This window comes from Schistocerca americana, chromosome 2 (genome assembly GCF_021461395.2).
Source record: "Schistocerca americana isolate TAMUIC-IGC-003095 chromosome 2, iqSchAmer2.1, whole genome shotgun sequence".
Taxonomy (NCBI): Eukaryota; Metazoa; Arthropoda; class Insecta; order Orthoptera; family Acrididae; genus Schistocerca; species Schistocerca americana.
In genome coordinates, this window is record NC_060120.1 from 258959663 (window position 1) to 258975331 (window position 15669).

At 47.3% G+C, this 15669-nt stretch overlaps 1 protein-coding gene across 1 annotated transcript in view; it reads left to right on the forward strand.

The window, feature by feature from the left end:
• The window catches only part of LOC124593941 (frizzled-4), a 468332-nt gene extending 452871 nt beyond the window's left edge, over nt 1-15461 (forward strand). Inside the window, exons 4-5 of the mRNA XM_047132291.1 lie at nt 10919-11097; nt 14910-15461. Coding sequence (XP_046988247.1) covers nt 10919-11097; nt 14910-15461 — 731 coding nt within the window. The remainder of the gene's footprint in view (nt 1-10918; nt 11098-14909) is intronic.
• The last annotated feature ends 208 nt before the right edge of the window (nt 15462-15669 follow it).

Sequence of the window (15669 nt, forward strand, 5' to 3'; positions counted from 1 at the left end):
CGTGTAGGGCCCCAGCGAGCACGCAGAAGCGCCGCAAAAGGACGTGACATGGACTCGCATGGACTCAGCTAATGTCTGAAGTAGTGCTGGAGGGAACTGACACCATGATGCCTACGGAGCTGTCCATAAATCCGTAAGAGTACGAGGGGGTGGAGAACTCTTCTGAACAGCACGTTGCAAGACATCCCAGATATGTTCAATAATGTTCATATCTAGAGAGTTTGGTGGCCAGCAGAAGTGTTTAAACTGAGAAGAGTGTTCCTAGAGCCACTCTGTAGCAATTCTGGACATGTGGGGTGTCGCATTGTCCAGGTGGAATAGCCATAGTCCGTCGGAATGCGCAACGGACTTGAATGGATGCAGGTGATCAGACAGGATGCTTACGTACGCGTCACCTGTCAAAGTCGTGTCTAGACGTATCAGGGGTCCCATATCACTCCAACTGCACACGCCCCACAACATTACAGAGCCTCTACCAGCTTGAAGAGTTCCCTGCTGACATGCAGGGTCCATGAATTCATGAGGTTATTTCCAAACCCGTACACGTCCATCCGCTCGACATAATTTGAAACGAGACTCGTCCGACATGTTTCCAGTCATCAGCAGTCAAATGTCGGTGTTGGCGGGCCCAGGAGAGGTGTAAAGCTTTGTGTCGTGCTGTCATCAAGGGTACACGAGTGGGCCTTCGCCTTCGAAACCGCATATCGATGATGTTTTGTTGAGTGATTCGCGCGCTGACACTTGGTGGCCCAGCATTGAAATCTGCAGCAATTTGTTGGTGGGTTACACTTCTGTCACGTTGAACGATTCTCTTCAGTCGTCGTTGGTCTCGTTCTTGCAGGATCTTTATCCGGCCGCGGCGATGTCGAAGATTTGATATTTTACCGGATTCTGATATTCACGGTACACTCGTGAAAGGATCGTACGGGAAAATCACCGCTTAATCGCTACCTCGGAGATGCCTTGTCCCATCGCTCGTGCGCCGACTATAACACCACGCTCAAACTCACTTAAATCTTGATAACCTGCCATTGTAGCAGCAGTAATCGATCTAATAATTGCGTCAGACACTTGTTGTCTTATATAGACGTTACCGACTGTAGCACCGTATTCTGCCTGTTTATATATCTCTGTTGGAATACGCATGCCTATATCAGTTTCTTTGGCGCTTCAATTAATAAACAGGTTAAATTATGAAATACCGAAATGGTTAAGTACATTAAAGAAAATTAACGACTTAAAGAACAGTTGTAATTATGTTCTTCAAAACATTGGTGAGAATATCTTGAGCATTTGGTTTAGGAATATTACTCAAACTGGTTCAAATGGCTCTGAGCACTATGGGACTTAATATCTGTGGTCATCAGTCCCCTAGAACTTAGAGCTACTTAAACGTAACTAACCTAAGGACATCACACACATCCATGCCCGAGGCAGGATTCGAACCTGCGACCGTAGCGGTCACGCGATTCCAGACTGAAGCGCCTAGAACCGCACGGCCACACCGGCCGGCCTAGGAATATTACTCCATTGCGATTTGTGGCACAGCAACTTCGATGCACTACGCCCGCTAGTCCACTGCCTGCACACAACTGACAGATCGCGTGCGCGTCTGTTGTTTACCGTTGTTAGGTCAAGCTGACGTCGCTTACGCGGTAGGAATAGGATCAGCTGGGCGTGTTTTGGAAGGACGGCGTACCTCCAGGTACGGAGTGGTAGAGGGCGTGGTTGTGCCCTGGGCGTCGGCGCGCGTGTGGTCTGGTGCGAGGTGGCGAGTGGAGCTGGACTCGAGCGCGCTCTCCGCGTTCTTAGAATAACGGCGGGCGCCGACACAAAGGCCGCCGCGCGACACAACAGTTTATTTTGAACCCGAGTAGGCCCTGTAAACTACACGGGCCGGCGTTCCAGCGCGCCCCTCTGCCGTCCTCTCCCGTTACTTAATAGCCGCGGCAGGGACACTGACTTCCCCGGCGTCGTCCCCTGTGCGACTGCAAGCAGCGCCGAATGCGGTTCGTTTCAAGAGGCCAACGACATTTCTCGGTACGGCACAGGGCTGGCGATGTTATACACTTTGTGATCAAAAGTATTCAGACACCTGGCTAACAATGATTTACAGTTCGTGGCGCCCTCCATATGTAATGCTGGAATTGATGCACCCTTAGCCTTGATGACAGCTTCCACTCTCGGAGGCGTACGTTCAATCAGGTGATGGAGCGTTTCGTGGGGAATGGCAGCCCATTCTTCACGGAGTGCTGCACTGTCGAGAGGTATCGATGTCGGTCGGTGAGGCCTGGTACGAAGTCGGCGATCCAAAACATCCCAACGGTGTTCCTTAGGAATCAAGTGAGTACTCTGTTCAGGCCAGTCGATTGCAGGGATGTTATTGTCGTGTAACCACTCCGTAACAGGCCGTGCATTATGAACAGGTGCTCGATCATGTTGAAAGATGCAATCGCCATCCCCGAATCGCTCATCAACATTGGGAAGCAAGAAGGTGCTTAAAACATCGATGTAGGCCTGTGCTGTGATAGTGCCACGCAAAACAACAAGGGATGCAACCCTCCTTCATAAAAAAACACGACCACACCGTAACACCACCACCTCCGAATTTGACTGTTCGCACTATACACGCTGGCAGATGACGTTCACCGGGCATTCGCCATACCTACACCCTGCCATCGGATCGCCACATTGTGTACCGTCATTCGTCACTCCACGCAACGTTTTTCCACTATTCAATCGTCCAATGTTTACGCTCCTTACATTAAGCGACGTGTCGTCTGGCATTTACGGGCGTGATGTGTGGCTTATGAACAGTTTTCTCACCTCCCGCCTAACTGTCATAGTACTTGTAGTGTATCCTGATGCTGTTTGGAATTCCTGTGTGATGGTCTGGATAGATGTCTGTCTATTACACATTACGAACCTCTTCAACTGTTGGCAGTCTCTGTCAGTCAACAGACAAGGTCGGCCTGTACGCTTTTGTTCAGTACGTGTCCCTTTATTTTCCCACTCCGCTATCACATCGGAAACAGCGGACCTAGGGATGCTTAGGAGTGCCTAAATCTCGCGTACAGACGTATGACACAAGTGACACCCGATCACCTGACCACATTCGAAGTCCGTCACTTCTTCTGTGAAGAGCTTCTGTTAAATTAGGAAGGTAGGAGACGAGGTACTGGCGGAATTGAAGCTGTGAGGACGGGGCGTGAGTCGTGCTTGGGTAGCTCAGTTGGTAGAGCACTTGCCCGCGAAAGGCAAAGGTCCCGAGTTCGAGTCTCGGTCCGGTACACAGTTTTAATTCGCCAGGAAGTTTCACATCAGCACGCACTCCGCTGCAGAGTGAAAATCTCTTTCATATAATTGATTCATCCAGCTGGGCAGTGGATCAACCTTCTTTAGTGCGGATGCACAAGTACGTCCGACCTCCTGCTGGAATCTCAGATTCTATGCGCTACAGTCTGGAACCGCGAGACCGCTACGGTGGCAGGTTCGAATCCTGCCTCGGGCATGGATGTGTGTGATGTCCTTAGGTTGGTTAGGTTTAAGTAGTTCTAAGTTCTAGGGGACTGATGACCTCAGATGTTAAGTCCCATAGTGCTCAGAGCCATTTGAACCATTTGGAATCTCAGAGTAGCGAGTGTGGAGTCAATGGACAGGGACTGCGGACAGTTGGTGCTCGGTGAGAATGTGGATAGGGTGTGAGGCGTGCCGAGATGGTCGCGCAGTTGCGCTAAACGCTGTATCCCGGATGGTGCAGTGGTTAAAGCACCTGCCTACTAAGCAGAAGATCTCGGGTTCGAATCCTGGTGCGGTACGCATTTCCACTCGTTGCCCCTGACTTTGCATAATGTCCCGATGCAGCTGACATCAGTAATCCCTTCATTTTCCTTTCCTTTCTCCCCCCTTCAATTTACATGGTTTTTTTTTTTTTTTTTTTTTTTTTAAATGCTTGGTTGCTTGTAGACGGTCGCTGGTTTTCTCTGAATTTGTTTATTAACTGTCATGACGCATTGTATTTCTGCATTAAGATACCTTGCTAATTTGCACTGTAACAGATTTATATTTCCTTTGGTCATATCTTGACAATTTTACAAACACTGAAAGAAATAGTAAAGATTTATTATGCTGACCTTACTATAACACATAACGTGAATTTCTGTTAGAAAGATTTGTATTAGAAGTTATATTGATACGCACTTCCTCCAATTGTCTCTTAAGAATTTGAATATAATTCTTGCATTGATCACGAATCTGTGTGTGGCGCTATTTTTAATGTGTCAACGGGGTGGCTGTCTCACCCAAAGTTTTTCGTAAATGGTCAGTCAGTGACATTTCCCCATGCTGTTCTTTTAGCTCTTTTGTGTTTTGTTTTCCCTCTGTTTTAATTTCTTGATTAGCTATCTTGCCTCTTCATTGGTTTTCGTGCATGTGAGAGTGCCTGTGCGATAGAGTCATTGTGTGGTCCTTTCGTGTGCATGCGCGTACGACAGTTTTCGTTCTTATCCACATTCGTTTGTTTTAATCGATGTCGGGGCGCTGATAACCTCGCCATTGAGCGCCCATATGGCCGGCCGCGGTGGTCTAGCGGTTCTAGGCGCTCAGTCCGGAACCGCGCGACTGCTACGGTCGCAGGTTCGAATCCTGCCTCGGGCATGGATGTGTGTGATGTCCTTAGGTTAGTTAGGTTTAAGTAGTTCTAAGTTCTGGGGGACTGATGACCACAGATGTTAAGTCCCATAGTGCTCAGAGCCATTTGAACCATTTGAGCGCCCATAAGATCTCAAACCACACACACACGCTTTGTAACCGTCCATCGACACAGGAACGACAGCTAGCGCAACCGAGCCATCCTCCCAGCTGATCCGCTTGCGCTGTTCATATTGTGTATGGAACTCCAAGAGTACCTGTTTGTTTCTATGTTTTGGTAGTGACAGTCGTTGACGTCTACTCAGTCTCTTGTATCTGTATCCGAAAGTGTTTCGTTCATGAATACTGTTCGTTTAGATCTAACTTTTGTAAGACGTTTGCGTTTCTGTAAAAAATTGTAACATAACAACTGTTGCTTCGTCAGTTTGTAAGAGGTCATCAGGTGATGGGTCAAACTCTAAACGTTCCAGAAATTCAGAGAAAATCAGCGACTGTTTTTAAGCGACCATGCAGCTTTTTTAAATTCCTTCCTTCCAATAATGTCTTCTGCCTCACCATTTAGAACCGTACTGTCCAACTAATTAACACATTAAAGTAACCTCCGACTAACCTTTGAGTATAAATTAACAGACCAACGCCATCTATGAAATACATAACATAAAGCCCACTAACGACTGAATATGGGGCCCTTATATTCATCAAACAACTTGACAGCAAATATGTAAATTTGGCAGGAAGAGAACCCCCTACCAACAAAGTAGTTGCTGTTACGAGGTGCCTTGCTTGCACAGAGCAACCGTGCAGAATCGTCACAGGGCCAGATAGGGTTTATTGAATTACGTTTTACAGTACGTAAGTGAAGTTAAGGATTGTGCGTGAGAATATAGGTCAGTGTTCACTGACGTTTCTTCAACCTCTGATGTAGTTAGAGATCCAGTGAACGATGACCAACCACACTTGTATAACGCCCGGTTCGGCTTTTCTTGGCGGTGACGAGGTAGGTCCTGAGACACTCGCTGAGAAACTGTCCTGAGGTACTACTTTCAGGTACGCACTTGAGGTACTAACTAACTAATTACTGAGTGCAACTGTGTGTCTGCTTATATCCGTATATGGCGGATGGATATCCACCTGGGAACTATTTGTGTGGCGTAGCGCGGATGCGTAGCGTAATCCGTGTCGTGTATACATTGCCTTGGTCGTTCATCTTTACTAAGTTGCGCCTGAATCAAAGGCAAGTCGGTGCTCTTTTATGTAGGCTGTGTCCCATACCTTTTGGGGAAACAGAGAAGGGGAGTGGTTCCTCCATACCAGAAAGTCTTAATCTCACTTACCCTCTCTTTTGCCAAAATCCGCTGAATTGCCTCTCCATTAAAAGCCCATCACTCCCTCCCTCCCTCTAAATCCTCACCCTCGCCACCCCACTTTTGCAGCAAAGTATTAATTTCCATCATTTTTCCCACAGTGAACACTGAAGTTCCTAACCTTCCTGTAAAGTGATAGCAATCATCCAATGATTACCAAAACTGACCCTATGCCGCACTTGTATCATTATCCCCCTCCCCCAACTTTAGCTACATACTCCCCATGTCATATCGCAATAACACCTGACAACGAAGGCCGCCCAAGATCTACGCATTCTTCCAGCTTTAACAGAATAATTCCTTTCGTCTCCATGCCTAGTTTCATCCTTGTCACTCTTCTCCCTTCCATTTCAAGAGTTTGATTCCTGGTCGCCACCCACATCATTTGCATCTCGAATCCTTTCCAAAACACTCTCTCACAAGAACCCTGACCACCTACTGCTCACTTCTTTCTCAAAATCAGAACAATCCTTTTATCGCTTATTCCTAATCACTGACAGCCCCAAAATCGTGCAGCACCATTACCGCCGATGATTTTCAACACCATTGGAAGATATCAATTGTTATTTATAAGAGTAAAAAATCCAAGGAAATTACCGATATTTTAACTTATAGACTTTATTCTGTTACAATATTATACAAAAATTAATAATATTCAGACATTAAGAAATGGGCATCTGAATTCAAATGCCGCTATACTTTTCTCTGAAATCATCTACAGTGTCCGCCCCGATGGCTAAATGGTCGGCATGACGGACTGCCGTCCTAAGGGGCCCGGTTTCGATTCCCTGCTGGGTCGGGGATTTTCTCCGCTCAGGGACTGGCTGTTGTGTTGTCTTCATCATCATTTCATCCCCATGCGGCGCGCAGGTCGCCCAGTGTGACGTCGAATGTAATAAGACCTGCACCAAGGCGGCCGGACCTGTCCCTTAAGGGCCTCCCGGCCAATGACGCCAAACGCTCATTTCCATCTACAATCTAAACGAAGTACGTTCAAAAACTTCGATCACACATGGAAATGTCGAGAAAATGCGCAGTACTGCTATGGACGAAAGGCGATTTAAGGTGTATGAAACATTTGCTGCGGTAAGTGTACCAGGAGACAGTACTATTACTTTTGCATAAGGGATTACCTATGAGAAAACTGTGTGATGGATGGACGCTGCTTTTTCAGTGATGACGGATAGCAAATAGAAAAATGCATTTCTCGGCAAATTATGGATTATTTTAAAAGGAACCAGCTGATTTTTTTTCTGAACTAGTTACCTTGTGTAAGATGTTTCCCAGGAACTAACGACAAAAATTGATAATACTTTAGGTCATTAACTTTAATTAAGAGAGGTTATAGTTTTTAAAACTAAAAACCGTACCGGGAAGTAGGTAGGATTGAAACCAGATCGGCGACAGGCAGTCTAGCACACTACTGAGCTACTTCACTTGTCTGCTACCGTGCTCCTTATGACCTGTATATGAGGTGTGTATGAGCCATGTTTAAAACTTTAGAGCCCATTTTTCGGGATTTTCTGGTTAGTGCCCTTTAAGACTTGAGGTATACTACTAACCTGCGAAGCCTCATCCCGAACCGAATTTCCCAGACCGGAAGTTCCCCTCGTAAGTCGGAGTGGCGACTATGTAGAGAAGTAGCTGGATGGTGTTGAACCTCCGCCCTTGTCTGTTGCACGATGGCGTTATCCACGGTTGCATATCCAGAGGTTTACTGCTTTAGGCTGTTGTTCGATGTTGTGCCGCTAGTATACAGAAATACTAACGTTTCCACACACATTTACTTCGTAAACGGAAACGAAATCACTCTTTCATCACGTTTCCTGACGTGGTCAACATAGAAATAATGAGATGGTTCAAATGGCTCTAAGCACTATGGGACTTAACATCTGAGGTCATCAGTGCCATAGAACTTAGAACTACTTAAACTTAACTAACCTAAGAGCATCACACACATCCATGCCCGAGGCAGGATTCGAACCTGCAACCGTAGCAGCAGCGCGGTTCCGGTCTGAAGCACATAGAACCGCTCGGCCAAATATGAGAGAAAGTGTCTACGGTCAGTGACTGCAGGCAGTTGTATGGTTTCCACTGGAGCTCAGGATTGACTGACATATCTGTCTGAAGCGGTTCTGTTTATCTATGTACACACGCAAATAAATACATACTCTGTAAACCACTGCGAAGTGTATGAGAGGGGGTACGACTTGTTAGGTTACTAGTCTCCTGCCCTTTCCAATGGAGCGCTGTGCAATGAGTGTGTGTGATGAGGAAATTCAAACATAAATTAATGGAGTGCAATTTTCAGAAGTATCCCGCGGTAAAAACTGGTTATTTTAGTTTGGAATCACTATTTCTCACATCCGCCCTCAGTAACAATGATTTTACGGGAACGTCCATTTCATGCCGCTTCTCAATGTTACTCCCAAATACTAAGTGCCCTCGTCATGTCCACTAGTAATCTTGTAACTATATATTATCGGGTTCTGTTTCGCCTTTATAGGCTCTTATCCACATCTGGAGAGAGCTGTCATTTATTAGACCAAGGGCAAATTTTGTCCAAGTTTATGTGCATTTCCTTACGATCGTCGATCCATGGTACGTTGCTGTGGGCAACAGCATTGTCAGAGAACAACCTCCTAGTGCTGTTGATCCTATCCGACACTTGTCTTTGTAATCACGCCTACTGTGTCGTTTTCTTGAAGAGTGCACATTATGACACTGGCTGACTGTAACGTGTTGTTATTGTTCTTGTTGTTGCACCCCGTGCTCGATGGGCAACCACAGCACACAGTCGCTGCTGTCTGCAGAGTTTTGGGGTTGTTCTTGCAGGGTCGTGCTGCGAAGGCTCACTGCTGACTGTAGCGTGTTATTGTTGCTGTTATTTGTAGGCTCGTGCTGCGAAGGCTCACTGCTGACTGTAGCGTGTTGTTGTTGCTGTTATTTGTAGGCTCGTGCTACGTGAGCTCACTGCTGGCTGTAGCGTGTTGTTGTTGCTGTTATTTGTAGGCTCGTGCTACGTGAGCTCACTGCTGGCTGTAGCGTGTTGTTGTTGCTGTTATTTGTAGACTCGTGCTACGTGGGCTCACTGCTGTCTGTAGCGTGTTATTGTTGCTGTTATTTCTAGGCTCGTGCTATGTGGGCTCACTGCTGACTGTAGCTTGTTGTTGTTGCTGTTATTTGTAGGCGCCTGCTACGTGGGCTCACTGCTGACTGTAGCGTGTTGTTGTTGCTGTTATTTCTAGGCTCGTGCTATGTGGGCTCACTGCTGACTGTAGCGTGTTGTTGTTGCTGTTATTTCTAGGCTGATGCCACGTGGGACTCACTGCTGACTGTGGCGTGTTGTTGTTGCAGTTATTTCTAGGTTCGTGCTATGTGGGCTGGCTGCTGACTGTAGCATGTTATTGTTGCTGTTATTTCTAGGCTCGTGCTTTGTGGGCTCACTGCTGACTGTAGCGTGTTGTTGTTGCTGTTATTTCTAGGCTCGTGCTATGTGGGCTCACTGCTGACTGTAGCGTGTTGTTGTTGCTGTTATTTTTAGGCTGATGCCACGTGGGGCTCACTGCTGACTGTGGCGTGTTGTTGTTGCAGTTATTTCTAGGTTCATGCTATGTGGGCTGGCTGCTGACTGTAGCATGTTATTGTTGCTGTTATTTCTAGGCTCATGCGACATGGGCTGACTGCTGACTGTAGCGTGTTGTTGTTGCTGTTATTAGGAGGCTCGTGCTTTGTGGGCTCACTGCTGACTGTAGCGTGTTGTTGTTGCTGTTATTTCTAGGCTGATGCCACGTGGGGCTCACTGCTGACTGTGGCGTGTTGTTGTTGCAGTTATTTCTAGGTTCGTGCTATGTGGGCTGACTGCTGACTGTAGCGTGTTGTTGTTGCAGTTATTTCTAGGTTCATGCTATGTGGGCTGGCTGCTGACTGTAGCATGTTATTGTTGCTGTTATTTCTAGGCTCATGCGACAAGGGCTGACTGCTGACTGTACCGTGTTGTTGTTGCTGTTATTAGAAGGCTCGTGCTTTGTGGGCTCACTGCTGACTGTAGCGTGTTGTTGTTGCTGTTATTTCTAGGCTGATGCCACGTGGGGCTCACTGCTGACTGTGACGTGTTGTTGTTGCAGTTATTTCTAGGTTCGTGCTATGTGGGCTGACTGCTGACTGTAGCGTGTTGTTGTTGCAGTTATTTCTAGGTTCATGCTATGTGGGCTGGCTGCTGACTGTAGCATGTTATTGTTGCTGTTATTTCTAGGCTCATGCGACAAGGGCTGACTGCTGACTGTAGCGTGTTGTTGTTGCTGTTATTAGGAGGCTCATGCTTTGTGGGCTCACTGCTGACTGTAGCGTGTTGTTGTTGCTGTTATTTCTAGGCTGATGCCACGTGGGGCTCACTGCTGACTGTGACGTGTTGTTGTTGCAGTTATTTCTAGGTTCGTGCTATGTGGGCTGACTGCTGACTGTAGCGTGTTGTTGTTGCAGTTATTTCTAGGTTCATGCTATGTGGGCTGGCTGCTGACTGTAGCATGTTATTGTTGCTGTTATTTCTAGGCTCATGCGACAAGGGCTGACTGCTGACTGTAGCGTGTTGTTGTTGCTGTTATTAGGAGGCTCGTGCTTTGTGGGCTCACTGCTGACTGTAGCGTGTTGTTGTTGCTGTTATTTCTAGGCTGATGCCACGTGGGGCTCACTGCTGACTGTGACGTGTTGTTGTTGCAGTTATTTCTAGGTTTGTGCTATGTGGGCTGACTGCTGACTGTAGCGTGTTGTTGTTACTGTTATTAGTAGGTTCGTGCTACTTGGGCTCACTGCTTACTGTAGCGTGTTGTTGTTGCTGTTGTTTGCAGGATCGTGCTAACTGGGCTCACTGCTGACTAGCGCGTTGTTGTTGCCGTTGTTTACAGGGTCGTGCTACGTGGGCAACCACAGCGCGCGCTCGCTGCTGGTGTTCGTGGTGGTGCCGCAGCTGGCGTGGCTGTGCGCCGGCGGCGCCCTGCTCGCCGCTGGCTGGCTGGGCTGCCGCAGGCGCCGGGGCGCCGCCGCCAGGATGCGAACCCTGGGCCCGGACGCCAAGCTCAACCAGGTGAGCGCCGCGCCGCCCCAGCCACCACCTACCCTCTACACAATATTCGAGAACTGCTGTCTTCTGAGTTCTTACAAGAGCAATAAATCGTTATACTGTTATTACTAATCACAGTTTGGACCTACTGGAGCTTGCAATACACAATATGAGGCCTTTTCAGATTTTTTTTTAAATATTTCCTTGGTGCCCACATCGCTCTTGTTCACTCAGAATTGGCTCTTTTCTGCTCGTCAGACCAGGCTCCTCCTTGGATTTTTTCTGCCATACCGACGTCCACCCGTGAATCTTATGCGTAAATACACTGATGAGCCAAAGAAAATGGTACACCTGCCTGATATTTGTTACGGCCCCCGCGAGCACGTGGAAGTGCCACAACACGACGTGGCATGGACTCGACTAATATCTGAAATAGTGCTGGAGGGAACAGGCACCATGAAGCCTGCAGGGCTGTCCGTAAATCCGTAAGAGTACGAGGGGGTGGAGATCTTTTCTGAACAGCACTTTGTAAGGCATTCCCCTCGCACTCTTACGGATTTATGGACAGCCCTGCAGGATTCATGGAGTCAGTTCCCTCCAGCGCTTGAGACATTAGTCGAGTCCATGCCACGTCGTGTTGCGGCACTTCTGTGTGCTTGCGGTGCCTCCACACGATATTAGGCAGGCTGTAAGAGGTCCATGAGTAAGGAATTTATTGCTACCGCACTCGAGCAGATGTAATTTCGATGGATTGTTCACGTGCTGCATGCGACATGCAAGCTATAAGAGAATCTCAAACCAGAGAGCAGTGTTGGCTGCAGCAGGAGCTGTGTCAGTAGGAGTAAATAGTAGCTAGCAGTCCGGTGTATGGAATTCGCGAGGCCTGTCGTGGGGAGCATGGCGGTGTCTGAGCGATGTAGTATCAGGTAAAAATAGCCGCGCGCATATATAGTTTATTACAACAAAATTTGTACTATTGTTATATCAAGTCCCATGTAAATGTTTTAAAAAATCTTTTAATATTTATCTTTTCTATAAAATTAACTTTTTTGACAATCATTAATTTGAATTTAAATAATTTACTAATTTCTGCAATCCATGGTCATCCCGATTATCGTAAAGAAAAATCAGTTGTTTCTTTTTATACATGACAGATCTAGCGGCCAGCATTTCACACGGCTGTGCCAGAAAAATTTCTTATAGGATCAGATATATACGCGTTATCCGGCGACTTCACTGAGGTAAGATTTTTCAATTTATTCAGAATGAATTTTCAGGGCCATGACACAGCACTGCTGACGTCCAAAATTTACCAATTTAAATTCACAGTCAATTATTGAAAGGATATAAGTGAGCCTCAGTTTTATTGAGGGATTAGTCACATTTTATTTTTGGCAGGTTACGGAATTTATCTGTTGGAAGGTTATACTAAATGTGAATACAATATCATTTTTTTTTTTTCTGTTGGGAGGTTACACTGAATGTGAATCCTACACATATTTTTACTGTTGGGAGGTTACAAGGCGTACCAGTTTCTTTGGCTCTTCAGTGTATTTATTATAAAATGCATATTGTATATTCAACCGGGAAACTTCGTTAGTAATGTTGAGAGGCACCCACATGCCTTGCTCATACTGTGGCATCAAACAGTCAGGGCTGCAAGATGAGTGGTCTGCCAAGCGAGTGGACTCATTCTTATTTATCGAGTAACATGAACTCTAGTACTCACAATTAAGTTACAGGTTATTCTCCTGTTTGAATATTGCGCAACGGAAACGGAAACGCACATCTGACATTCAGTAATTTACACAACTCTGGCTGTTCACTACGCACTGGCAATACCACATTTTCTTTCTTATTTAACGGCTTTGATCAACACGTGGCAATCGCACTGAATATGAATGGCGCACACATTATAAATTCTGGATATCATGACAACATACTATTCGAAGGAAAAGGCCACTAATCTTGTTCTTTTCACTATCTTTTTTATTCCGATAAATTCTATAACCTAAACACACAAATTCTATAACCTACAACAATAACACATGAGAAATTCCGCCCAGTGGGCATGGCTTTACATTGGTGATTCTCTATCTTATGGTCTCGTAATTATCTAATACTACAGTGCACTTTCTGGATAGGATGGTGTATCTTTTGCTATATCTCACACTTAGACTCTCTCAACCATCATCACGAAACTTTCCTCCAGACAGACCGAGCGGTAGAAAAAGGAACATGCATAACCCACTGCCTCTGAAAATATCTTGTTACTCTCCCGTGTCAACCACACATACTTAAATTTCATGAAATACATCACACTGGCAACATACAATACAAAGAAATAGTCACAACGTTATAATCACATCACTTTCAGCTTTCCCACTTCAATTAGTATTTATCCCAGTTTCACACGACACTGCCCCACTTCGTAACTTTTCTTTCCTACTATGAACTCTGGAGGATATATGCACGTCTTCCTGTGCAATGCAAGCCAAGTGGCGTTGCTGTATAGACGGCTGACTCACCTTGCTTCATTCTCAGAGTATTATAGTTTGAATCAAGCGTCACACAGCAGCATAACACGCAAAGTAATATTAAGAACATATTCATCACACACGCGAGTCCTCAACTGATACCATGGACGAGTACTTCTCTCTATCTTTTGTCTCATACACAGTTTGAGACTCACACAGTACTCACCACGTGGAAGTATTCGTCTCTAATTTAAAGTCCTGCACACGCCATTTCTTAAATATTTCCAACTTATAGTACACACGCTAGTAATTCAGCTTAACTTAAGCACTCGGAAGTATTTCAGCTTAGTACTAGCACTCACAAGTATTTAAACTTATTGCTACACGTGGTTTCAATGTGACCGTCGCTCACTTCCGAAGATTACTACGATCCCCTTAATATTACCTGCCTGTCATTTAATTGTCCCCCCAAAAGTTCCTGGAATAGAGAAATAATTGAAACTTCCTGGCAGATTAAAACTGTGTGCCCGACCGAGACTCGAACTCGGGTCCTTTGCCTTTCGCGGGCAAGTGCTCTACCATCTGAGCTACCGAAGCACGACTCACGCCCATGAGTCGTGCTTCGGTAGCTCAGATGGTAGAGCACTTGCCCGCGAAAGGCAAAGGTCCCGAGTTCGAGTCTCGGTCGGGCACACAGTTTTAATCTGCCAGGAAGTTTCATATCAGCACACACTCCGCTGCAGAGTGAAAATCTCATTTTGGGGAGAGAAATAATTATTCCAAACTACTCTTTAAGTATTTCACATGCTGACCATTCTCTCCATTCTTTTGTCTTTACGGAGCACACCTAAGACAGGTCTTACCAACACAAGATCCAGCGCCAGAGTACTGAAACACGGCCGTTCTTCAGGTCATCTCGCACCTCCACCGAGGTGGGGGAGCACCATGCTACCGTATTGGTCAGCCACATTTCAGGTGCTCAAGGCTCAGGTAAATTTCATCTCTCTGGTTCCACCGAAGGTGACCAAAGGACCGTCTCAAAGATGATCAATACTGCACATTCACTATCTGCAGTTAGCAGACGACCATACATCCATTCATTTCGCAGATCTCACCAAATTGGATGTAGGGATTTATTTTGTGGAAGTGCGCATGTGATCAATTAAATAAATAAATTGTCATTCTTTCCCACACTGGTATCCGGCTTCGCTGTATTAATTGAAATTGAGTTATTATTACAAAAAATATGTTGTTCTGACAAGAATAACGAAGAATGTTGTACGTATTTTCAATGTCGGGCGGTACTGTATGTGGCTGAAGTGACAGCTTACGTGCAGGGTTTTTCGTGCCTGTGCGCAGGGTGAGCTGTGCCGCCTGGGGGCGCTGGCCGGGGCGTGCGCGGTGCCCGCGGCGCTGAGCCTGGTGGCGCTGCTGGTGGAGTACGGGGCGCGCCGCCCCCACGAGGCGGGGGCGACGCCGCTGTGGGCGCCGCTGCTGCGGCTGGCGGCGGGGCAGGCGGGCGCCGTGGCCGTGGCCGGCTGGGTGTGGCTGTGCTCGCCGCCGCCCTGCCGCTCGCTGCGCGCCTGGCGCCGCCTCCAGCCGTGCAAGCAGCCGCCGCCCGCCTCCGCCGCCCCCGCGCCGCCGACGCACCCGCCGCCGCTCTACTACCAGCCGGCGGCGCTGGCCCGGCCGCCCTACCAGCACGCTGCGCCCTCCACCACCGCGCAGCTGGTGCACCTGCAGCACAGCGCCGCCCACGCCTCCCAGCCGCTGCTGCCCGCCACCCTGGGCCAGCACCAGCCGCTGCTGCTGCCCGCCGGCCCCGCCGCCCACGTCCACGGCGGCCACAAGCCGGCGCGCAAGCACCGCTCTTCCAAACACACCAAGCACGGCAGTGAGACCACTGTCTGACCGCACCGCTGCCTCCACTGGCCGAACAGCTTCACTGTTTACGATACTCGTAGTGGTGTAGGACACTAGAGACGAGAAACCGACTGTATTGTCAGACTCCTCGCCAGAGCTGAGCAACAACTCTTCGACTGTGCAGTGACGTCTGCACTCCCTGGCAGATTGAAGCTGCGTACTAGACTGGATTTTGCCTTCTACAGTCTGTGCTCTT